This window comes from Oryza brachyantha, chromosome 6 (genome assembly GCF_000231095.2).
Source record: "Oryza brachyantha chromosome 6, ObraRS2, whole genome shotgun sequence".
In the NCBI taxonomy this organism is placed as follows: domain Eukaryota; kingdom Viridiplantae; phylum Streptophyta; class Magnoliopsida; order Poales; family Poaceae; genus Oryza; species Oryza brachyantha.
Genome location: NC_023168.2, coordinates 11,946,258 through 11,973,421, shown reverse-complemented (window position 1 = coordinate 11,973,421; position 27,164 = coordinate 11,946,258). Strand labels below are relative to the sequence as shown.

Below are 27,164 nucleotides of genomic sequence, written 5' to 3'. Positions count from 1 at the left end.
GCCATGTTATAAACATATCTATACTACTTGCATTTGTAAGAAAATCATAATTAAAAGTTTTTATTGGTCAAAGATAAAATCAGGCTCGTGTCAATTCCAAAGGTAGCACACATAAAATGTCCTCACTAGAACCAATAGTGATGGTATGTTGGCATCTTCTTACATCGCACCATGTTCACCCCGCACACACAATCTCAAATGCAACTTCCGTTATTACAGTGTTGATCCACACATCATTGTTACACACCATATGGTAGAAATCTTCACTCTAGGAGTCAGGATCAAGCTTAGCCATGTCGAAGGAAAAGGCAGTCTCAGTGCCAAAATTACCTATACCCAGAAATGGGTCAAGTGAGTCCCGCTCAGAAGCAGACACGCCTGAAGCACCAGATGTCGGTGTGGTGTGCCCTGCCACGTTATGGCTACCTAAAAGAGCACCTGAAAAAATTGCCACGTTATCACTATTGTTTGGAAATGAAGCAACATTGAATGATCCTACTTTTGTTCCTGCAATAGCCACACTGACATCGGTTATGCTGGACACTGAGACCTCCTGCAATTCCCCATAAAACTGATTGAAAACAATTTCTTGATGTTCTCTGATGGCGGTGGCCTTCTGCACCGAATGATCTCTGGACATCTCATTTGCTGCATGCTTCTTCGAAGTATTGTCTTCCACAAAAGCATCCGTTGGAGCATCCTCAGTAGAGAGTAGCCAGTCATTGACTTCCTCTCCAGAATTTTCGGTAGCTCGGTGTGTACATGCAGCGTGGAGATCCTTAGATCTCCCAGAATCAATTAGTTTATTTTCTGAAGCAATTGACAAGGGTCCTAGATCACCACGAATTGCTCCTTTTAGAGCAATTTTTGGATAAAACCATACACAATGTTCCCGAGGATGTACAAGGACATCCAAAGCCAGCAAAGCACGTGAACAAAATTTTGCAAGCTCGGTGCCAGTTTCTAGCCTCCCTGCTATGGCCAGAAAAGATAAATACTATATCAAACAAAACTAATACTTTTTGAGAATCAAATGGCTGTAAGTAAATTAAATGCTAAATGAAATACATGATGTATTTAACTAGCTTAACAGTTTTTCATGTGTATGGCCCATAGACTCCATGGGAAACCTGAGACCTCTAGCCAATGAGTCACTTTAGCTTTATCTTAACCTTTTTAAGTTTGACCAGGTTTATAAAAAATATATACCAACATCCATAACATCAAATTAATATCATTAAACTGACCATGGAATATATTTTCATAGTATATTTATTTTATATTGAAATTGTTATTATATTTTCTATAAACTTGTTAAAGTTGAAAAAATTTGACTTCGACAAAACTAAAGTAACTTATAATATAAAAGGGAGTATATGTTACATAACTCTACATCTTACCTCTAGCCAGTGTGTTAGCAAATCTGGAATGCATTACGCATGTGGAAGTAGATGATAAATATAGCAAATATTCATTAGCTCACAACATGGTAGACGGTATTACCTCTGTTGAAGAGCTCAAGACCTGGTTCTAAATAAGGAGACACAAGAGGAGAGGAGAGATAGGATGCCAATAGAGCTTTCAATAAGGCTAACTGGAAGTCTGATAAAGTTGGATTTTGCGTTGATAGTGGTTTTAGTTCATACATCTCCATCATATAGAAAGACTCTCTTGCAACATTAATAATAAGGTCTAGTTGTGTCCTCCAGTAGCACGCACTGAATAAACCACCCTGCTCATGTTGAGATCCATAACCAATTTCAATAGAAGATATGCAAGATTAACTTTCTATTACTATTTACATGCTAAAAACAAGAGTTGCACAGTAAACAAGATAATTGTACTCTGCAGTGTTTATATTTGTACTAATGACCAACTATTAAATCGTTCTTATAAGGAATGCCACAGTGAAAATAAGACGGTAACAGCAATTCAAATAACTCACCAAAAAAATGGCATTCCATATCAAAATGGATATAAAGAAACTGTACGATAAAGGAATTTACACTATGCACAAGTTCAACTTCAATACCACCGAAAGCCTCAGTAATCATGCAAAACCAACAATTAGAAGTTGTGGTGGACTGAAAATACTAATTTGGAGAGCCACCTCATACGCTGCCTGCAGATGGTTGTAATGAATATAAGTCGATGCATAAAGGCGGAGTTGAGGTGTTGTCTGAAAAGGAGTGGATATGATGGGATTACAGTCGCTGACAATGGAAGATGGGATGTTGTGAATCCGCACAATGTCGTCAAATAAGGCACGGGCCACCAATATCATCGTGAAGGGGTGGCCAGGGGCAATGAAATGCACATACTTGGAGATAAAAGTGCATCTAGACCCCCTAATTGTTTTGGTGGTTAGTACCAACAAATTAGGGATGACTAATGACTATTTGAGTATTGTGAAGGAAAACAATAGCCCTCATGAAGGTGATTTCATAGTGACACTTTGAAAAAGAGAAGAAAGATGGCAAAAGTGAACTATGGAAAATAGTTTTACTTTTCTTGTGTTCACAAAAATGCCATATTATTACGAGAGGTGTTGCAATAAAGCCTAGGACTGAGTCCGGTCTTCAGAAGTTGCGAAATGATTCGGAAGTTCCGAGACAATCGGCCAAGTCAAGTTATGTTTAGGATGTTCTTCAGAAGTTCTGTAGGTAGGTCCAAAAGTTCCGAAGAGGTGATTGGACTTGGGAGTGCTCTTGTTGGTTCTTCGGAAATTTTAGTGAGTGGCTTCTTAAGTTCCGAAGGCTTGAGTTTCGTTCTGTGAATTTTCGAAAGTTCTACAAGGGAACTTGGAAAGTTCCAAAGAATTTCTATCATTGGGGTTGTTTATTGTGTTTTCTTCAATATTTCCTGTTAGGATATTTGAATTTCAAAGTGTTGGAGGTGCTGGAATTTTTCATTGTTCGGAAGTTTTGAAAATCACTCCGGAACTTCCGAATAGAGCATCTTTAGCCCCTGTGGGCAGATTTGGAGGTGTGGGTCTAAATACCCCTCACCCACTTCAATTAGGGTTGTGGATTTACTTTAGTACTCTTGTGTCCTTGGTTTGTTTTCTTGAGATTCATTTTCACCCTTGTTTTCTCACTTCTCCCTCTCCAGCAATCTACAAGCTTGGATATTGTGTGTGAGTGGTTGATTTGAGTTCGTTTAAGTGCTTGGTGTCGACTTCATGAGAGATATTTTGAACATTAGCTTTATCCTTGCGGAGTTCATTGGAAGACTTGCTACTCTTAGTGGTTTAGGACACCTAACTGTCATCCCTTGAGCCACCAATAAAAGGAAAGAGCCTTTGTTAGGGAGAAGTTTGTGAAGGTTGGGTTGTCTCTAAAAGGAAAGAGACACCTCTAGAGAAGGGGATTGCATTTGTGCAATTGCAAGGAAAGAGTTAGAACAAATTGGGCTCATTTTGAGCTCCTTCCCAGAGAGTACGATCTCCTCAAGGATCCAGACTTCAAGAAAATATAGTCTTGTCTTGCAAGAATCCCAGTGATATCACTTCTTTACTTTGTTGTTGCTTTGCTAGTGGAACTACTACTAGGATAGTTGGTGTTTGCGCATCGTAACTCCACATGTCACCATCTCTGTATGCGTGCCTTGCTAGCTCGCTTGTGCACCTGCTTGTAGTGCCACTCGTAGGATAGTTGTTTATGCATCATAACTCTTCTTGTGCCACCATCCAAGTAGGCGTGCCTTACTAGCTCACTTGTGCCTCTACTCTTAGAAGTTTTGAACACCACTTGGGATGTTCCAAAGGTTACAACTTCCTCATTTAACTATTAGTGTTTTTAAGCGCATATTCAGCACCCATCTAGGCCTTGATTCACTCTTTTACATCTAGCCCCTAGGTGGGTTTTGGGATAATTAATGACAATCAATTAAGAGACTAATGTGCTTAACAGTGGATTCGCAAGAGATTAGTTGAATGAAGATATCGAAGATGGAATATAATAAGGTATCATTGTGATGCAATACAATGGTTACATGAGATGGCGAAATAGGGTGAAGGGTTAGTAAGATTGGTTGCTCAAAGGACCATGCATGGAGAAGCGCACATGAGGGCTTGTGATTAGGAGCAAGTGCTTGGCGCAACTATAATTAACCACTCAAGCCCATAAGGACAAGTTGAGTATCAATTTCTTGTTGAAGTGGAAACGGGCGAAACAAAGTTTAGAAAGGAGTTCAAGTTGCCTTGAGATCACAATGATCTAGATTGTCTAGTATGTGACCAGCCAGTCCTGGTGTGTTACCTAACTATCTGGGTGAAGAAGATCAAGGAGCTATTGATGGATCAGTGTGAGTGTGGTGCCAAACTGTCTGGGTGAAGGTGATCAAGATCGCACTTGGTGGAGTGGTTTGTCTCATGCTTGTTAGACAAAATCACATCGATAGTCTGAGGCAATACTAGACTGATCAACCAAGTCATTGAGCAGCCAAACGATTGCACAACCAGCCAAAAGAGAAGAGTACACTAGACTGTTCGAGCCATTGTCAAATTGTCCGACCATGTCCTGAAGTGTTCGGACAATTGCAAAGTCGGGCAAAGGAAAAGGGCATGATAGTTTGGTTCATGTAGGATCGAACAGCCCTACGTGGTGTCAAACTGTCCAAATCTTTATAGCTCAATGGCTAGAAGTGACCGTTGCAAAAGTTATGTACGGTCCGATAGTCCTATGTGGAGTCAGACTATACAACTATCATTTGAGAAAAAATTTAGCCTTGAGTGTCTTCTTAATGAGAAGATTAGATGGCTAGTTGATCTCTCATCATCTCAAGGAGTGTTCTAGAGTGTGTGAGTGCTGCTAGAGAGAGTAGTGTGGAGTGTGTATCCATCAAATTAGTTAACTCAAGCAATTGTAATATGAGAAGGAGAAGCTCGTGAGCAACCAAGGGTATGTGGTGTGCCCGAGAGAAGATTGTGAATGTTCTAACTCACCTCCACAAGAGGTAAACTGAGTGATATCTATGGTTTGCCTTAGTGGGAGCATGGTAGAGCAAGGAAGACTGATCAAGGAGTTGCGTGGTGTTCGAGCTTGGGACTAAGGTGGTTGCTTGCATAGGAATGGAGATTAGGAACGGTTGGTTCCAAACTATGGTAAAAACAAATTGGTGCCTCCTCTCTTTACCTTGCATTTATTGATGTATCTCTTGACCTATTTGGTGATCTTTATCTCTCCAGCTTATCTCTCTTGATCACCACATTGCCAAGTGCTTATGTCCCTAGGATTTGCTTGTCTTTCTATAGGACCAGATAGTTCGCCCTTAGTCTGGATGTCTAGTCCTATGTACCTGTTAGGCGTATCACATTTTTTTGTGTGAAGGATAGATAGGTCAGAACCTATTGGACTATCCGGTTAGTGCTAATTCTGCTGCAAGATTTTCCAATTTCAGGAATTGCCGATTCTTCCCCATCTAAGAGACATAAATGGTCCTCAATGTGCTTTCAATTGTTACTACAGTCTAATATCTACATAGGCTTTACTGCTTGAAGTGATCAAGATGTTGAGAAACAATGAGACGAACCCAATGAATTCTATGCACTTCACTCAAGGTGAAATGTTCCTAGAACTTCTTTTAGTAGTTGGTTCAAAATATTCAGCTTGGAGACACATAGGGCATCAAATTATGCAAATATGATGCTATAGTTGGAGTTATACTTGTGATTTGGTGTCATCTTCGGTTATTAAAACTAACAAAAAATACAAAGGATGCGAGGTGTTGTTAATTTTTTTTCAATTCCTATCATTTTTTTAGCAACCTCAATCTGTCAAATTTTGGTCATGACCGAAACCAAATTCTTTTGCCAAAATGTTCTAATGAATGGTAGGCCAATAATGATTTTTTTTTGCAAAAAAAAAAACACAAAACCTCACCTCCCCTCACCAAGCTGTCCAGATTCATAGTACAAGGTGGTACCTAATCATAGCACTCAATTACTACATTTTGGAATGGAGGGAGTTGTTGATGAGCCAGACAAGCTGACTTTGGAATTAGAGAGCTATGCGGTACTTGCACATGTAACATGTTGAACTACAATGTATTAGTGAAAGAAACCTACCTTTTACACAAAGTTGAGACAACAGGCAAGAGAACAGCAAGAGATCGAAGAATTTAATCGCATGAGAAAGTGATTCCTTAAGCAAATGAATGTGTAAAAATGCGCATACCATGTTTAGAAGTACTTCAAATGTCTCCAGTGCTGCTATTTTGACATAGAGTGAAGGCACTGATTTTCTATTGAATGTAGGTTCAGGACTCCCTGCAATTGAGCTTTGTCCATGAAATGATTGATTGTTGCTAGAAGATCTTTCTGATGAAGATTGGTTTGTGTCTCCTATTGGATCTGTACTAAAAATGAATACGGTACCTCCAGAGTTATCATCCAGATCAGCAGAAATATTGCTAACTATCACTTGAAGCAAGTGCATACCCATCCCTGGTCAATTAGTGACAAGAAATTTAGTAACTTTAACAGAAAAAGGTACGTTACAAGTGAAATTAGGACATCTATCACCTATACTGGGAACCTTTTGAACTTTTCAGAAACAAAGACAATACAAAACATGAAAATACATTGCCAGTGTCGTCGTGTTAGTATGAAATATCTGTGCATATCTGGACTTGATAATTGTGGTAACGTGTATGGAAATTTCCTACAGCACATGACATTTTACTAATGCTGGTGAGTGACCATGCAAATCCCTGAGGAAATTAAAAATGCAGCATTCATAACAAAGTAATTAAACAAAAGAATCTATATCTGTTAAAAAAGCAGAAACCGAAGCATAGAAAGTTCCATTCAGCATTATCATTTTGATGTCTAGGCTTGCCAACCATCATTTCTGAAGAACTGTAGGATCAATAATTTCTCAAGTGTTTAACTCACAATTTGGTGGCTAATTTTGATGATCCAAATTTCAAGAGTACCCAACTAATGTCTAAAACTTGTAAAACTTTAAATGAAAACATATTATTGGTTGGCATGCCAGATTAAGAAGGCTATGGAGCTCTGTGTAGTTTTTGACATTTTTTTTTTCCAAAACAGTAAAAAATTATTATTTTCTTACACCCCTGACTTCAACATGCATATATGACATGTCTAGATAAAGGACAATGGCCAGGCCAAGTGTCCGTCTTGGACTGGTTAACCATCTAGTGTGTCAGACAGGCTTACATGTTGAGAGTGAACAAATAAGTGTTTTCAGTGCTCCAAAACAACAAAACTTTTGGAGGGTGATTGTAATATAGAGTATTTTTTACTAGTAGCTATTGCTCAATTTGGAAATTTTGGTGTGGTACCCTTTCTCCAATACCCACACACATATATTTCTATTCATGAGTGTACAAACAGGTCTAAGAGATCAACAAATTACATCAACAGTAGCAAATTGTAAGCATCAGAAAATAAGTATTTGGACCACCAGTGAATTATTATCACTTACAGATGGTCAAGGACCAAGCAAGCAGGGGATTCCTTGAGAATGCAATGTGGAGAACAGAGGAAGTATTTCACACAGGCACACTTCCTGTTGTTTACTGCCTTACTTTTGGTATATCAGTACATTGTTAAGCAAGGAGGCAGAAATGACAGAAATCATTTGTCTGCTAAATGCGATTAAAAAACTCCTTACGAAAGTGGTCAAAACAGAATTGCAAGAGTATAAAAAGGTGATAAAATCCAACTAAATGGAGGGATCGTAAAGTTAGATTTCCAGAAGGAATATGACAAAGTAGAGTGACCTTTCATACGACAATCTTAAACTTTGAAATATTTTTCACATATATGGTGTTCTTGGATATAGCATTTTTAACAAGGGGAGTATTAGAATATCTTTTGTAGATATTGTATAGACTTCTATATACGTACTTACCATGTCTATCCCCTCTATTTGAGGATCTGTTGTAACTACCATATCATTGGCTTTATATTTATATATCAACTACCCCCTGTCCTATGGATGTGGCTTAATTCTATACATGGTATCAGAATAATCCATGGTCTAGCCACCACGTCGCGCCCTCCTCTTCGCCACCATGATCCATCTACCTTCCTTGCGCCACACCATCATCGCTGCCCACTATGCCACCACCATCTCACTGTTGGGCCTCCCCTTTCACCAAACCACTCTGCCATGCCCCGCACTGCCGCAGCTTCACCGCCACACCATGTCGACAAACTTGACTTAGTCATCGACCACCTCTACCATGGCTGGTGACACTAGCTCCGTCTCCATCACCTCTGCCACTCCGGTCTAAATCAACCACTATGCGATTGTCCCCGTCAAATCTCATGTCCCCTTCACCTTGGAGCTCAAGAATCCAAACTTAAACAAGTGTAAGGTCTTCTTCACATCAATGTGCGACAAGTTTGGTCTCCTTGACCACATTGACAGCACCACACCTCCTTGTCACGGCGAATCCACATGGGAACAAACTGACTATTGTGTCCTCAATTGACTATTTGGGTCTATCGACGACAATGTCCTCGAGCATAAGCAGACACCCCAGGACCTCTGGCTCACCATCGACTCTGTTTTCCAGGTGAACAAGGAGCGTCGTGCTATCTTCGTTAGCCATGAGTTGCACTCCATGCAATACGATGATCTCCCAATCGCCGACTACTGTCAGAAGGTCAAGGTCCCTAATGATGCTCTTCGTGATGTCGGCCACCAAGTCTCGGAATCATGGTTGGTTCTCAACCTTCCACGTGACCTCCCCTGCTTCTCCAGCACTGCCAACAACATCGCTAGTGCCCTCGTGCTGCCCTCCTTAGCACGCGGCACCTTGGTGCTGAAGGAACTCCGCATCTCCAACGAAGCCAAGGTGCACACTACCATGGCCATGGTGGCGACTTGGCTCCACTGTGCCAGCTTGCTCTTCCGGCTTCTGTGCCCACACTGTCACCACCACTATCAACAGGCAATCCCATCGCAACACCAACACCAACATGCGCAATAATTATCGGAGTAACAATGACCGCAATGACCACCAGAATTAGAACAGCGGCACTAGTGGTGGAGGCGACGGCTTTTTCCCGCAGGGTGGCCAACCCTTGACCGGCCCTTGGGGTCCTAGGGTGTGTTTCACACCTTGGCCCAAGCCGCAACGGGCCTGGTGCACCCCTGGAGAAGGCCTGCACGGGCCATTTCTGCAAGCCAACACTGAGTGTTTTGGACCCTACTACTCCCACTCTATGACCGGCTCATTTGCTACTTCAACAACCCTACCCAATTTGGATCAAGTTGGTCTAATTGCTGCTCTCAACCAACTATCGGTGCATAACCCAAATCCTTGGGTCCTTGATACAAGTGCCACCTCCCACATGTTTTGCACCAATGATATCCTAGTTACTCGTCTTTCCAACTCTCACTTATATTACTGTCGGTAATGGTCATAAATTCTAGTCATGTGTCATGGCACTTATTTTCTTCCCATCGGAACGACCAAATTTCCTCTTAAACATGTCTCGGTCGCCCTTCTTTAGTTCGTAACTTATTATCTAATCCGTTAGTTTACTCGTGATAATCACTATAATATTGAGTTTGACGAGTTTGGTTTTTCTGTTAAGTACTTTTAGACACGACGCGTGATCCTCAACTACAATAGTTGCAGCAATCTCTACACCTTAACCACTGTCGTGCTACCCGCTACATCCTCGCCGCATCATCCTCCTTATGGCATTGTCGCGTTGGTCACCTAAGTCCTGCAACTCTTTAGACTCTTCATATAGTGTCCTCTATTTCTTGTAACAAAACAAATCATAAGTTGTGTCATGCATGTTAGATAGGCAAACACGCACAACTACCTTTTTCCTGTTCTTTGTCTAACACATCGTCACCTTTTAAGCTTGTTAATTGCGATGTGTTGACCTCTCTGGTTTTGAGTACTTCGGTGCTTGATTATTTTACACACTTTGCCACAAATCCAACATCCACCAACATATCGTAGCATTTGTTGCGTATGTCAAAACCTAGTTCGGTTTACCTCTTTCGTGTTTACATGATGACAATGGTGCTGAGTTTGTTAGTCATGCCACATCCTCCTTCCTTTCTAGTTGAGATATCCAAGTTCACTTGTCGTGTCCATACACTAATGGATACTCCACACAATCAACAACTCCATCCGTACCCTCCTCATAAAGGCCTCTCTTCCTCCGTCCATTTGGGCTGAGGCTCTAGTCTGCACACCATGTGGTTCCTCGGCTACCCTAGCTCTCATAAGGGCTATCATAGGTGTTTTGACATCTCTACTCACTGAATTATTATTTCACGCCATGTTTTTATGAGAACAGTTTTCCCTAAGCATTTAGTTCGCTAGCAGATGCATCCTTTGATTTTCTTCTACAAGGCTCATATTCACCGACTGCGGTAGCTACACTCGTTTCGAGTGTTGAGCGACCATGCCATTCTTCGGCTCCCTCCTTCGTGGAGCTGTTGAGGCCTCATTGCTTGCTCGATGATAGCACACACGGGCCAGATGGCTACAGTGAACACCATCCCATGCTTGTCGCGGCACCACCTATAGGAGGATAGGCGAGTGGCTCGGCTTCTGAGCCCGAGCGCCAGACAACGCTCATCGAGCCATTCCCCTTCTACATGCAAAAGCGCCGGTCCTACCCTAACTCTGGCTCCTGTTGCGACTCCCGCAAGATCCGGTGACTCTGGCTCCTGCTATGAGTCCCCATGGTGACTTGTTCCTAGACCGACCTTCTCAGGCTAGTCCCCGATCGACTCTAACACCTACTAACTCGCCAAATCTTGTGAACTACCCAATGTGCTAGCTAATCCCAATTGGCTTGTTGCGATGGCAACAAGGCCTCGTTGACAACACCTCGGTGTGAATGTTGTGATGAGCAAGTGTATCTACAAACACAAGTTCCACTCCAATGGCACGTTTGCTTGTCACAATGCACGTTTGGTTGTTAGTGCTACTCTAAATTGCATGGTATTGACTACGATGATATGTACAATCCGGTTGTCAAACTGGAAACCATTTGGGTTGTCAACAGCATCACCGCCTCACGCTTGTGGCCAATTCATTAGCTTGACGTGAAGAATGTGCTGGAGATCTTCTAGTGCCAACTATTAGTATCTCATTGATGAGAGGATGACAGTCAAACTTGGGGCAATTTTCTGTTTACTTGTCACCAAATGTTTTGCCTTCCTAGGGGAAGGGTGGATACATATTTATAGCTGCATTCTAGCCTAAAGGATGATGACCTATAGCATCCTAACAACATGTCCTAGAGCATCCTAACCACCTGTCCTAGAGCATCCTAACAACCTGTCCTAGATGTTGTCCTAGTAACTGAAAGCTGAAAAAGCAAGGGTAAAACACCACAAAACCAAGATGAACCAGCCCAAGACTTATTCCTTCATTCTCCCCCTAAGTCTTGTGCGTCGTCTTGTGGGAAAGTTGAGCCATCCCGATCCGGGAGCAAAGCTCAAGGAACTTGATCCTCCCAAGGGGCTTGGTGAGCAAATCCGCAAGCTGGTCCTTGGTGTTGATGTAGCTCGCTTGATGCTCCCTTCCTCCAAGCAGCCTCGAATGAAGTGGTAACTCACCCGGATGTGCTTGCTCCATTCATGAAAAACGGGATTCTTTGCCAGAGCCAGAGCGGACTTGCTGTCCACCCTGAGCTCCACTGCTCCAGTGTCTCTGCCGAGGAGATCACCGAGCAGTCGAGCAAGCCAGAGCGCCTGGGTCGAAGTAATGGAAGCCGTGATGTACTCGGCCTCATAGCTGGATAGCGCCACCACCTACTTCTTGACCGACTACCAACTAAGGAGGCACTCACCGAGGAAGAAGAGAACCCCGCCCGTGCTCTTGCTAGTGTCGATGTCGCCGGCATGGTTGCCGTTGGTGTACCCGATGAAGTGTGCCTTTCCAGGGCACCTCGGGTAGTAGAGGGAGTGGTCGAGAGTCCCCGCAACGTAGCAGATGATCCCTTCACAGCCTGCTGGTGCTCCGTTGTCGGTCGCTGCATGAACCGACTAACGTAGCTAACAGAGAATGCCAAGTCTGGCCGTGTGTGGGTGAGGTAGCGAAGGCTCCCCACAAGACGTTGGTACTACGTAGTGTCCTTCGCCGTGCTGTCCCGACTCAGCTTCAACCTCTCCTCCATCGGAGTGAGGGCTGGGTTGCAATCGATGAGCCCAGCTAGCTCAACAACGCGCTTGGTGTAGGCTGTTGTTGACGCTGAAAATAACAATCAACGGTCACACACGTAGGCCTAGGAATCAATCTTAGACCATTCCAGTGCAGGACCTAAATCTTAGAATGCGCGAGCATGCCCGTCAGTTTGATCCTGCAACTGACAAGATAAACAGTAAAGCAAGCCGATAGGCTATCGAGCCGATAGGTACTAATAATCTAACCGATCGGGTGTTGATGCTGCAACGGTTAGTCGATAGGCAAAGCAATCAGCTGTAAAAAGCTTGCATCGGCTAGAAACTCGATAGAAATACCTTGAATTAAATATTATACCAACATAATCCGCAAAGTCACTTATTAATCTTAATCGATCGGACAAGCTCCTATAACCAGATCGAACTAAACATACAGAGATTGGACTTAACCAAGACAGCATGCAGTTAAGTACGATATGATTATAGGAAACATAAAGATCGATGAGGCTAAAAAATAAACCGACGAATTACTTGGAATAAACAATGAATCACATGTTACGATCGGCTAAACCCAATTTGCGTATGATTCTCATGAGCCGATGCAACATAAATAACTGCCGATTTAACTAAATCAAGCTGATTGGTATAAAAATAATGCATTAAGACAATCGGCTACTCAATTGATGTAAATATGATAAACATGTAGATCGACAACAATCATCCGCTATAGACGGCGGGCAAACAACCAAGATCTATAAAATATCTAGCCCAGATTGCTAAGAATAATCATAGAAGATTGGACCCAACCGAGACAGTTCAAGATTAAACCTAGCAATGTCAGGATAGATACTAAACAGATCTAGATTGCTATCAAGCCAATGAGTCGATGACTGATAACTTATCGACTGGTATTCCGATAAAACAATGAGCAAAATACATCGATCTGATATAAACCATCTAACAAATGCAATCTACTAGATCGGACCTAACCGAGACAACACTAGATTGAATATGTCAAATAGCGAAATATCAAACCAATATAAATCGCCCAAAGTGGTCGACCAGATCAACTCAAAACACGAAAGTGATCCAAGTTGAACTGATACGATAACATATCAATCGCGCAACTAAATTAGAAGATCAGACCGAACCGAGACAGTTCTAATCTAGCCAAACGATTACCGTGGCCAGGCGGAATGCAGCCCCACGTCAGGTGCCAAGTTCCAGAGTTGAAACCTCAGAAGAGGGTGGCGATGTGCCGAAATAAAGTGATCTAAATTATGAGGTAGATAGTTTATAATGACCCCGGGCGTACATATTTATACCCTCAGATGGATGCTAGTCCGTGTCGGACACGACTTCTAACAGATAAAAAGAAATAACAAACTCTATCTCTAACATGACACAGTTTCTAATAGATAAAATAAAACAAACAAGTCCTGATCGGACTCTAATCTCTTAAAGATAAAATCCTAACTAACTCTAACTACTAGATAAAATTATGCCGCCAAGCCTTGGTCTTCACGATTCCCTGTTGAATTCGAACTCTTCCAGACGGCGATTGCAACTTTTCTTATCCGAATCCAATACGGAAATTTACCAAATTTTGGTGTTAACACAAGGCCATGCTCTCCGTAGACCCGGCCGCCATCACGGGGAGCGCCGCCGCCGCGCGCGTGCTCTAGGCCGCCGCCGGCATGCCTGTACCCGTCTGGGCTACCGTTGCCACGCACGCCCCCGCCTGGAGCGCTATCGGCGAGTGCGCAGTCTCCTGGACCGCCGCCGCAATGGGGGTGGGCTGCTACCCACCATGTTGTCCGCTCCCGCGCCCTACCTCTCGCCAGGTCCTCAAGGTCCCTGTCGACGGTGATGTCGCCGGCGATGAAGCCATTGATGCTGTTGTGCAAGGTATCAACCTCCGCCTCCACCGCACGTGATGCATCTTCCGCCTCCGCCCTGATTGCGGCCAACTCCGCTGTCGCCAGCCTTGCCGCCCTCTCTGCTGCTGCTGCGGTCTGTGCCACTGCTCGCTTGCGATCTTGCGCCGCAGCGAGCTCGGCGTCCTACTGACGCCGTGTGCTCGAGGTGCCCAAACGCCGAGACTGTCCATCGAACATGACGCGCCTCCTGGGGGGCTGCTGCGCGGAGAAGGGAAAGGGAAAGGGAAGAAGGAGCAGCCAGCGCTCCTGCTGCTGCTGCTGGTGGCTGAGTGCTCACTCGAGCTTGGGAAGAGGAGGAGCAAGAGATGTTCAACCTACCGAAAAGTGTGGTTTTGATACCAGATTTTAGTGTCTCAATCGTTACTCTCATTGATGAGAGGATGACACTCAAACTTGGGGCAATTTTTTGTTTACTTATCACCAAATGTCATGCCTTCTCGAGGGAAGGGTGGATACATATTTATAGCTACATTCTAGCCTAAAGGATGTTGTCCTAGACCATCCTAACAACCTATCCTAGAGCATCCTAACAACCTGTTCTAGATGCTGTCCTAGTAACTGAAAGTTGAAAAAGCAAGGGTAGGACACCACAAGACCAAGACCAACCAGCTCAAGACTTATTCCTTCACCAACAGCCCTCCGATTTCATTGACCCTTCTTCCCCTAATGTTGTTTGTCTTATGCAACCTTCTATGGCTTGAAAGAGGCAACTCATGCATGGTACCAGTGGTTTGTTTCCTACAATCGCCGATTGGGCTTTATTGTGTCCATGTCTCTCTTTGTTTACAAAGATGGAGACCAAGCTACCTACCTTCTACTAGATGTCAACGACATCATCCTTATTGCTTCTTCCTTGGTGACTCTGCAACACATCACCGAGCGGCTATAGTCCATTTTCACCATGACGGACTTGGGTGTCTACACTTCTTCCACGGCTTCTTGGTCACTGCTCTTCAGATGGAGTTTTATCTCCCGGCATCAGTATGTTGTTGATCTCCTCGAGCATGCTAACATGTTCAAGTGTCATCTTGAGTTGGCCTAAATTGCTCAGCAAATGTGTCTCTTCATGCACGATACCCGCGAGCCCCATCTCACTTTGGTCAAGCGCATCTTGCACTATGTGAAGTGCACGCTATCCCCAAGTCTTCGCATCGGTTTTACTCTAGTCGACTCCCAGATGACTTACCCTGATGCGGATTGGGCAGGTTGTCCCGATTCACGTCAATCTATCTCTGGCTACTGCGTCTTCGGTTGTGACAACCTGGTCTCTTGGTCTTCCAAGTGCCAGACTACATTCTCCTGCTCTAGTGCAGAAGCAGAAAGTTGTGTTGTTGCCCATCTATCCGTTGAATGCTGCTAGCTACGTCATCTACTTCAGGAGCTTCACACCTCTATTGCTTTGGCCACTATCATCTATTGTGACAATGTTAGTATTGTATATATGACGGTTAAGTTGATCCATCATTGTCGCATGAAGCATATCTAGATTCACATTCACTTTGTTCGCGAGAAAGTTGCCCTATGACATGTTCACGTGCTCCATGTCCCATCTTCTCAAAATACAAGGACATTATGAAGAAAGGCTTACTTGTTGAGTTATTCACTAAGTTTTGGTCCAGTCTTTGTGTTTGTTCTCCTCCTGCTGTGACTGCACACGACTATTAGAGTACCTCTTTTGTAGACATTGTATAGCCTTCTATATATCTACTTACCATGTATATCACATGTATTTGAGGATTAGTTGTAACCATCATATTATTGGCTCTATATATTGACTACCCCTATCAGTGTTGCTTAATTCCAATCTCTCCATAGGGAGGAATGGGGGTAAAAATTTTGAACTAAGAAAGGGCTTAAATAGGGTGATCCATAGTCTCATAATCAACTATATTATTTTGATAGATGTGGGTATATTCGCAATTTCTTATTATAATATAATGTGAAATTATTAATAGTAGTGGAATCCGTAAGTTATAGTAGTCTAATATTTTGTTTTGTAGGGTTATTGTAGGGAATAAGTTAACAAGAATAAGTGGCTAGAGTTGTGCTGTCAAACTTAAGGACCAGCAAGATTACTTTGAGTGGCTCAATTGTGCATGCTTTGGTCCACTGGCCCATCTCTAATCCAACAACATTATTTATCTACTAGCGTATAGATGAAATGTATGAATGTGTTCTATCGACTACTAAGGCAAGTCGTGTGCTAACTTTATTTTTGATAAAATTGTGAATCACTTACCAAAACCCATCGAACTCAGCAATAACCGCACAATAGTATAGAGTTTTCTTCTTACTGCTGGCAGCTTTGCTCTTTTAAAGTACTCACTTATGAGCTTTACAAGAATACTAGCATGTGTTATGAGTGAACTGCAGGAGAAATTATAACTAAAAATTAATTCAGTTACCAACTTCAAATCACATGAAAATTGGTGGTCATCTAATATACCTTCACAATACTGTACCTAGCACCAACTACAATCGAAAAGGAGAGAAGAGGTATGAATCATTAGCATCATTCGTAGAATTTGTACTAATAGAAGCTGACATTATTTTCCTAAGGATGTCTAAATTTCAAAGCCTATATATTAATGATGTGCGTAGAACTATGTGCTATATTTCTCCATATGTTCTTTGAATTTATTGTATATCTTTGAAGATCGCACGTTATTCAACGATCCCAGTGAATGAACATGCCAGAAGTTTTGAAATAATATAGAAAAGGCTCAAGGATGCATGTTACCTGCACATTCCATTAATAATGGCACCAAGCAAATCCAAGAAAGAGCAATGCAGTGCCAGAATCTCAGAGAAAACAACTTCCTGATGCAAAGGGATGTCTGCTAGCAGCACTCGTTCTATGCAAGTTACCACCACAGGCACCGGAATATTCACCTTCAATGAAAATGAGAACACAAGAATATGTTTGTTACAATGCGAAAGATTATAAGCAAAAAAGACAGTTTCTAACAAACCTGAATTGGATAAGAACTAGTTAACATCACGGAGCAGCAGTGTACAAGTGCTGATATTGTAGGGATTACAAACGTGCAAAAATATTTTGATGAATGAAAGTTCCAATCTCTGTAGTTTTCCTGGCCTCCTAACTGTGGTGAAATTATTGGCATCATTATCTCATGTCCAGTATAGCCTGCAAAATGGACTTGCAGTTGAATATCGCGCTAAATTATAGAACTGAGAAGGTAATAAAAAGAGGCACCAAATTTCTTGCCTTCATCCAGTCCAACAAAAATACCATTTAACAAATTGTTGACCATAATCAATATCTTCTGGATCATCAGTGACAAACTATTATGAGATACTCTAACACAAGGCAACAGTGCTAAAGTGCTCGCAAGTTTCTAAAACATGAAAAAAATAAAAAAATCAATCACAAGTGGCACGCTGATAATAATGAAAATTCAATCAATGGTGGAATCAAATGAAAACCAAAATATTTCATTGCCTTTGAATGTTGTAGATTGTATTGACCACTCATAATCTTTGCAGCAAGGATGGATTCAACCTGCAATACTGATATAGTTAGCCCAGAAATCTCTCCTATGGACATGCTAACACCGATAAAACCAATATAAGACAGATGTGCACGTCATTCATCACTTTATAACACATGATCATTACCAAAAATAAATAAATGGTTAATTATAACGTGCCATAAACAGCTTGTAGATGAGTACTTTAGTGGCATATTTAGACCTATATAATGAAAGGGGCATGCTCTATCTACAAATTGCATCATCCAATTTTCAACTCTGCAAGACAGTGTGACATGTTTAAGAAGCGTACTCTATTTTACATATAGCACTAATTTTCATGCTTTTCCCTTGCAGAATTCGCAAGAGAAAACAATACACAATGAACAGTGAACTGTACACGAAAGTCTGTTGTTGACAAAAAATGCGTTCATTTAGCCTAAGTGTTATTGGAGTATTTTTGTTTTCTTAATTTTTCTTATACAAGATCAACTTTCAATCTCCCATCACATATCATCTTTAAAATACAACACTAGTTTCCTATGCTTTATCTCCTATAGAATTCACAACACCAATCAATACACAGTAAAATAAGTGGTAATGTACAGAAAAGTTTCTTTAATATCATCTTACAATTAGAATTGTTTCAATTTGGTACAAAGTTTCTTGGCCATTACAATGTTTGTGGTTTCCTTAATTTATTTGTATATACATCATTTTTTGTTCCAATATTGCAAATCCTGATATTTTAATCTAGTTTTTTAAATATTCATTAACAACACATTTAATGTAGTTTATGTTTTGTGCTATCTAGATCATTCTTAGGTTTTGTAAGAAATTTGATTTAACTTATGCACCAATTTTTATGGTCCTTTTGCTAGCCTTGGAAATTTTGAATTATGGCAATCAAATTCAACTGCCATTTATGCTCCCAGTTTTTGTACACAGCATCCAAACAATATGCAGTCCCAGAAATACATGGTTATAATGGAGTTCCATCACACTGTACACAAACATTTACCATATCCACTTATTACTTCATATTATGTATATGTACATCTGACATGAAATGTATTTCTGTAATAAAGTTCAATTGTACTACTTTATCAAAGACTCAAATATGTACTGCAAAGTACAAACTGTTAAACTTATACTCTTTTGTATAACTTACAAACAACTGTCAGCAAAATATGGTTGACTCCGCACATGAACAAAAGTGACCCTGAGTTGCACCATGATGATATAGATTTTTTGTTTCAATAATGACCACTTTAGGTATAATGAATTGTTATGCTGCTCCTTTTATGTTGTGTGTTTAAAACAAAGTTTGAATCACTTAAACATTAGCAGAAACAGGTCCAAACATCCCTAAAATCCATGTATCCAAAATAATAGGAAATTTGTGCAGCTCTTGGACTTCATTCTTAGGGGTCATTTGACAGGTTTTGAGCCTGAGCTGCTGAACATGATAACCATTTTCAAGAAATAGGACAGCTGCAATTTCTTGGTGTCAAACTACCTGTTTCAGTGGAACTGTCTGTTTTCATATAAGAAAATGCTCAATTTAGTTGCCTAAAAGCAGTAATATGAATGTCCAATAGTCATAGACAACGTTACAAGTTAGCATAGCTAATGCTGTCAAATCACTCCATTTTAATCAAACCACACAATTAATATGTAAAACAATAACCAGAAAGAAAAACACCAAATGTCTCACTCCATTAAGAAGTGGAAGCCATATATATGCTGTATGTAGAGAATGAATTTGTTTTCTTATTGGATCATTGACACTGGATTCCATACAATTATCTGATACCCTCCAAAATTGGAACCTTACCTTACGTACAGAAGAGGGCACAATAATTGTGAACACTTTCTTTATTGCTTCTTTTCTATATAATGTTTTAGATATATGTCTTACTTTATATTAGCGAGAAAGCGTTTTCCCACAAACAGTAGAGTAAACATAAACAGAAAAAACTGAACTCTAGTGAAATGCATTTCCAACTTCATTCATTTCTTGATAAACTTCTTACTGATAATTAGTTATCATGTTGCTTTTTTTTTTCCTCTGGAACACAAACTGCAAAAGGGAACCTCAAAATGGTGGGCTGGTACTCAAAAACAACAGAGTAAATCAAAAAGAAACTATAGCTCATACTTTATTGAAGTTTCGATATACTGATGATGGGAAGAGTTTAATGATTATACCAAGTAAATCAGCCGCTTTCTCCTGCACATATAAACAGCAGTATATTTTCTTAATTGAGAAATTCATGTTAGGAAATTGTCTTGCTTGAAGAGTAAAGAAGCCCATACTGCAACAGAATCATCCTCGTCAAACAGCCGCAGCAATGGTTGGACAACTTTTTGGGCAAAAAATGTTGCCTCATCCTTTAAATTGGAAAATTTAGCCAATCTGGTAAAAAAGGATGAATTTCATTGTTTTATACTAACTACACTTATGCTGTGAAATTGCAACAAATGATTAGATGGTAGTTCTTTTACGAGTGGTGCACATTGTCTTTCTTTTTCACTTGGGATACATTGATGTTGTTCCATCGAAAACTTCCAGAGAATTCTCCCATTGTTAAAGAATTTTATCACAGTTTATTTGACTCGATTACTTATGAGAAAACAACCAAGGTAAAAACTTATGTGAAACAACTAAGTTTAAGAACACATAATTAACATAGAACCCCAAGTTTTGATCATCTAGCACGGACCTTAATCATGCATTCTCAGATGTCACATGAGCAGTGCACCTACTGAATATGGAACTTTAGCTTTACGGTAGGGTGTGTTTGGTTACAAGGATGAGATAGGATGGAATAAAACCATTCCATCCTAGGTAGTGTTTATTTTATAGACCAGGTGGGTTGGGTTGGACCCAGTAGGGAATATTCCCTCAATATGCTGGGTGGGATGGTTCCACCAAAATGGCCGGACGGGGTGGGACGGGGGCAACCCAGGACGGGCTGGGACTGCGTCGGGGTTGGGGGGAGCTCGCTGTGCCGCGCCGGGGGTGGGGAGCTCGCCGTGCCGGGTGGAGGGGAGCTCGCTGCGGCCGTCGGGGGAGGGAGCTCACCGCGCCGCCTCAGGGGGAGGGGGGAGCTCGCCGCGCCGCGCCGGGGAGGGAGGGCGGAGCTCGCCGCGGCCGTCGAGAGAGGGGGGAGCTCGCCGCGCCGCGCCGTGGGGGAGGGGGAGCTCGCTGCGGCCGCCAGGGGAGCACGCCGCCGCAGCCGAGGACGAGGGGGGGGAGCTCGCTGCCTCTTCCTCCTGCTGCAATTTTTTTGTCTGTCTTATGGCTGTGGCTAATATGCTTCATAGAAATACATGTGTGCTTCTTATTGCACATAACCAAACAATATCAATATGCACTACATATATTTTTCTCTGAATTTGGGATTTTTCTTATTGCACATAACCAAACAATATCAATATGGTCATTCCACCTCCATCCCTTAAACCAAACAAGGAATGGGTTCACTCTATCCCATCTCATCCCTCCAACCAAACAAAAAACAGGGTTCAACTCATCCCACCAACCAAACAGAAAAATAGAGCCAACCCATTCTGGAGACCAGGGATGGAACCAACCCATTCCACCTAGTTCACGAACCAAACACACCCTTATACTACCTCCCATTTTATTTGTTTGACATTGGTTAACCAACATCATATATTTGCATAGTATATCGTAATTCTTTGAGTAAGTTCTGCAGCTACGACCTTTGTAAGTTATAACAAACTATCAAATTGCACATTTAAACTCATAGTTCAAACCACTACACTACACATTTTGCATAATGAAATAACAAGGAGTTATGATCTTTCACGGCCATAATGAAATAAGTTAGAACGCCACTAAAAATATGTATTTTTCAAGGTGTAACTCCATTTTCATTTTTTTTTCTTTCTTGACTGATTTTTTTCTCTTTCAAGGTAAGTTGTGTTTTCTTACCAGATTCTATGCATTTTCTCATATCAGGTTCTACAATTACTGCAGCCCTATAAAACTGATTAGTGTGAAAACTACAAAATATACATGTTGACCCACTGTTGAACAACAAAATTACAACCCATTTGCACATCCTTTACAATTAAAAAAATACAAATGTCCCACTGTAGGATAGTCATTTATGTCACATACCTCACAAAGAGAGTAGCCATAGCAGTACAAGTGGCCATGTTTACCATTTTGTTGCATGATGGTGCCTGCTCACAGTAGTATAGAGAATCTCAGTTTATATTCCAGAGAGAATAACCATGCCATGCATGACAGAATCTATATTCCATACTAATTGAACATAAACAATCACATTTTGGACATAAACAGAATAATGTGGATGATACCACTCTTTTGTTTTGTAGAGTGACAGATGCTAGACTAATAATAACACGGAACTGAATTGGGTTCAACTGTTACATTCTGAAGCACCTTATGCAGTCACAGACTGCAACGGTCTTATTCATTTGGTATGTCAGGTATCAGTAATACGAATAGAAAATAAAGGGAAAAACATCATGTAGTTTCAGAAAGTAGACCAAGCCTTAGGCCCACATAAAACTTGAAATAGAGTAAGGTTGTGATTTTATATTACTGTAAGACCGGAAACAACCCAGCGTCATCATAACAGTCAATATATTACTCCCCAGGTTTCAGGAAAATAACTAAGAAGGAACATAAGAATCCTAATAACTAAAAATATCATTTGTCCACAATAATTCAGATAGACCCTTGCTTGCAGTTTGTTTTTCAATTCCAAAAGGCACTTGAAGTTTGGAATGTCTTTTGTCTTACCACAAACCAATTGAATATGGTCGGATATTAACCTTGATATATCAGGTATTCAATTTTTTTCTATGTAGCAAATAGCCCATGTGTTGCAAAGGATCATTTTTTAAGATAAAAGCAAACTCATTTGAGTTTATAGGGTAGCAGGTCAATTTGATATAAAATAAACAAATTTCATGGTTCAAATCATGTCCAGAAGGTTAAAAACACCAGATCCTGAAAAAAAAAAACCAATTAACCCAAAAATCACAAAAACAATGGATACCATGGTTTATGGAACGAATATATATTAAAGTTTAACTTTTCAAATGAAACGTCGATTATAGGCAGAAATTGGCTTGCAATTCAGATAAATTATTTTTAATATTACATGTTAGTGGTGGTGATTATTTGCAAAAAAAATCTTGACGCGGCAAAAAAATTAAAAATGAACATAGTAAGGGATACAGGTAGGCAACATATTTCTTCGAAAATATGCCTTTTTTATTTTAGGTAATATTATGGTTTTTTCCCTTTTACTAGCTAAGGACCCGTGCTTTTGCTACAGACCAAAATAAATTATATGTGTGTTACTATTGCTGGGAATAGATTAGATGTCTTTGCATAAGAGATGAAATAAGATATAATCATGTGTAGTAGACTTTTGTAATATTAAATTATATGAAAGAGTAGTTGGTAAAAAGAACACTACCCAGTTGGTGGGATGGGTGGCAGATTTACTATCAACACCATTGCCTTCTTTTAAAAGGAGTTTATACACACACACACACACATTTGTGCCAATTTTGTTGTAATCACTTCACAAATGTGATCAGTTATGCTTCACGTAGTAACTTAAATGCCAAGCTTGCTCTTCCATCAGAACAATCAAAAAGTGACACAACATATAATTCACAACAGAATTGTGAGGAAAAATTAAGACATGCAACCTTCAAACATGAATAGATGTATTTAAGACTGCATCAAAATATGCATGTTACCTTAATTGTTTTTAGAATCTTCTCAGACCAGTCAGAGTACGACTTTGCAAAGCGGTCGTCACTACATTCTTCAAATGTCAAACCAAGAAAAGAAGTACCCACCCAACAACTGTGTTCCTTCAGGGCCAAAATTAAAGTTGGGCAGTATATTAGTGAAAGTGCAATGCTAGTACTGCAAATCAGTTGAGTTGCATTGTCACATAAAAAACAAAACGAGAAATCAGTACAAGGTTTGTTATCGTTGGAGTGTACAGCTGATGGCAAGGGAAGGGAGTCATGGTCCAGGCCCAGGACAAACCACAGTCCAGCGCCCGGGCAAAGCAATACTGTACATGCCAGAAATTCCTAGTCAAGTCTGAGTTAGAATAGTTTTCATGTACGACAGTTCCAGTGCCGGTCACGGCAAAGAATTGCAAGTCTGAGAGAGAAAAGTTTTCATGTACAAAATTCTTAGTCAAGTCAACTCCGAGAATCATGGTCCAGTCATCATTATTGTCAGCAATAAAAAATTAGAATTTGATCCAGGGAATACCTAGAAGCAACCTGAATCCTAAGTTGCTGTCGGCAACTAAGGAGAACCGTCTTCTATTTTCTCTGAAATCCCAGGTCCACTTTGTAGAGGGGGTGAATCTATAGTGAAATATCGACCCCCTCAAATCCATTCAAAAATAAATCCAATACTTGCTAGTCTAGAGATTTTAGTCACCCTCAAACAGAATTGCGCTAGTGAACTTGTAGGGAATTTCCTGGCTCATCACAAGCAAAATCAAAAAGAAAAGCAACAAAAGATGCATGCCCTGGAATTTGAGGTAGCAAAAAAGCTTTCAACTGAATTTAGTGAATTAGTGTGCAATGCAAGTTCTAAAAGAAGCTTAAAGGGAAGCATTCAGTCTCTCAAAAATGTAATGATGAATCCAACTCAACAATGAGCCCATGCTTGATGTGCTAGGTCAACGTTCATGGAAGAATCAAGCATGATTTGACAATAAAGAAGTCATAGCACTATTTAGCATTTCATTATTCTTTTATGCAACATTTAACCTTTTTTTAAATTTGACATAGCACTATTGCGAAGGCACTCTTGATCTTATCAACAATCGACAGTGCTGTCCTCATCACACACTGGTGTCTGGGCCTCAATCAAGACATCCATCTGGAGTTCCCAATATAGGCAGTCTTCATGCTATGTTAGGAACTACTAGCACGTAAACATACTCAGTAGCCCGGAAAAAAGAAAATGATGACATATATAGTATGAAGAGCATGAGTGATTCAAAGCATGAACTAAAGCAAAGCTTTCTGTAGCAGTACAACTATTGCAAAGGAGTAAAGCATGGTAGAACTATGAGAAAGAAACTCAACTTAAACTTTTAGATCAAGCATTTGCACAAGTTTTATGTTCAAGTGATTGTTCGAATTAGGCAAGTTTCAACGCACTAGATGAAACATGGTATGTTCATACAAGCTACTTAAGCACAAGAAAGCTAGACAGAAGATCAAACTAGCATATATGTAAGACATGCAAAGCATAGAGATGTATAGAAGATAACGGGCAAAGCTCACATGTAGATAGAAGGAGTAAATTACAATGCAACTAAAGTAAAAATGATGCGTCATGATACATATGCAAACAAAGTAGGAAAACGCCCCCTCGACTCAAGCCAAAAAGATGAAATAAGAAACAAAGACAATGTAGCAACCTGACCCACGTTAGTCACACATACACCTATAAGTCCGTCAACTTTCATCACAAAAGTACCAAAGCACAATTTGATTCTTCATTCTCTCATTGGCCCTAGCACACAACAGAAAGGTACTGAAGCCAAGATCCATCACACCTAGAATCCAGGGCACCATGCTGGAGAATGCCATGAAGCTTGAAGAACAGACTAAGCAGCTGGATATGCAGCACACTCAGCTCTTCACAATGAACATGTGTCAGGCAACACATTTGTGCACATTGAGAAGATGAATATTATGGTGATTCTAACAGTATCTTGTTGCCATGATTGACATAACACCGCTACAGCTCCAGCTTGCATGCAAAGACGACAAGGCATTAGGCCCCTACAATATCACAATCTCAAGTTCTCTGTAAGTCTGTATTTGATAAAAAGGATGATATGATGTTATCCCTCATTCCAGCTCAAATTCAAGACGTCTATGCAGGCAGAGATGTTATGGTTAAGTTATACTAGCTAGTGGCTCACATGTGTAGGCACACAATATGTGAATCAAGAAGAAGAGAGTGAATCAGAGTTGTCATCGGTTCGGTGTCAAATATTTGAATCCTCGTCTATCAGCAGAAACCTACCAAAAATGGTGGCCCAAATTTATTGAGAAATCAAGCAAGTTTCAATCTACCCCTCTTTTTCTTGTGTGCTCGTGAGGTGGTCCTTTGTGCTGTTGAGGCTTTCTTGTTCTGGCAGCCAGGGAGATCCTGCCTTAATTTTTCAATCTCCCAAGCACACAATAAAAGTACTAAGTTGTCTTTTCAAGAAAAAATAATTGCTTGAAAAATGAACTAGTAGTTTATAGATGATCAAGGACATGCAATTTCACTTTCATAATATATAAAATTGGTAACATTTTCTAGTGGTTATTTGGAGTGCTAGAGTGTTGATATCATGATGTGTTAGTCATGTACATTTTTTATAGCCACTGTCATAGCTTCAGCTAGTCAACTGCTAACTCTATATGTGACAGTCTCTTGGTGTATGATCAGCTGTGATAGTCCATTAACACTTGTTAGACCCTATTTGGAGTGCGAGAATTGTCCTTGGTCCTTGAGGGATTTTGATTGTTTGAACTGCTTATTGTGAAACATATACAAATCAGCATTCCTAAAGGGGCCTATAACTCTAATGTATCGCTTATATGCAGAGTTGTGGACTGACCTATTGAGTGTCCCATGTCTCATGATCTAAGGTATTAAACTGACAAATGTGATATAGATATATTCTTGGCCCAGTGCACAGCGACTGAACTTCCCAATTGCTCAATGATAATAATAAACAGAACAGATGACGAACACAAATAATTGCACAATGCCTTCAATGTACAGTTGAGGTTGCCTAGTTTCTATGCAACAGTGGGGCTTCCTTTCCTGATTTGCGACTTGCAGAAAACACCATATGCAATCCCTATATGATAGGTACAGTTGCCTTGATTGAAAGACAAAATCTAACAATGAGGTCATCAGGAGGAGAGGATGGGCGTCTAACATGTCGTATATATCAAATCAATCTATCAAAGAAAAATTCTGAATTTTGTACTAGGTCATCCAACATAAAACAAATATCAGACATGCTAAATTCCGCCCCATCAATAAACAACACATCGGAGTAGTCCGATTCACCGAAACTTCGATGAATCAAAAACAGGAGACGTGACCGCATCACAGGGGGATCCCCATCACATGAAGGAGGGCGTGGGGATAGGCGGATGTCCACGACGTACCCTATCACTGACGAGGAGCGCAAGGAGACGGTCGACCCAGGCGTCGACGGCGGCGCTCCACTCCTCGAGCAGCACCGGGTCTATGGCGCGCTCGGCGAGGAGGCCCTGCTCACGGACGGCGCCGAGCGCGCGGGCGAGATCGGCGGGGCGGCGGGTGGGCTCTAGGTCGGCGTCGGGATCCGGGAGCGGGAGGCACTCCATGAGCACCCGGCGGAGAAGGCGCGGGCGCAGGTGGATGTCGTGCATCCCGGCCCGGCGCGGATACACTCCTCCACGGCTGTGCCCGGCGTCCCCGTCCCCCGGCATTGCGTCGGGAGGAATCAAGGGAATCGGAGACGGCGATGGATTGGATTGAGCTT

General features: G+C 41.1%; 1 protein-coding gene across 1 annotated transcript; it reads right to left on the bottom strand.

Moving 5' to 3' along the window:
* Positions 1–72: 72 nt before the first annotated feature.
* LOC102713004 lies at positions 73–27,164 on the bottom strand. Its single transcript, XM_040525328.1, has 14 exons — positions 26,806–27,164; positions 23,347–23,463; positions 21,722–21,786; positions 19,888–19,987; positions 19,730–19,801; positions 17,541–17,600; positions 17,331–17,436; positions 17,050–17,225; positions 16,818–16,969; positions 16,317–16,444; positions 6,377–6,445; positions 6,177–6,268; positions 1,504–1,732; positions 73–972 (listed from the first exon to the last, which is right to left on the bottom strand). The coding sequence occupies exons 1-14, from the start codon at positions 27,109–27,111 to the stop codon at positions 269–271; spliced, it is 2,376 nt and encodes a 791-aa protein (XP_040381262.1). The 5' UTR covers positions 27,112–27,164; the 3' UTR covers positions 73–268.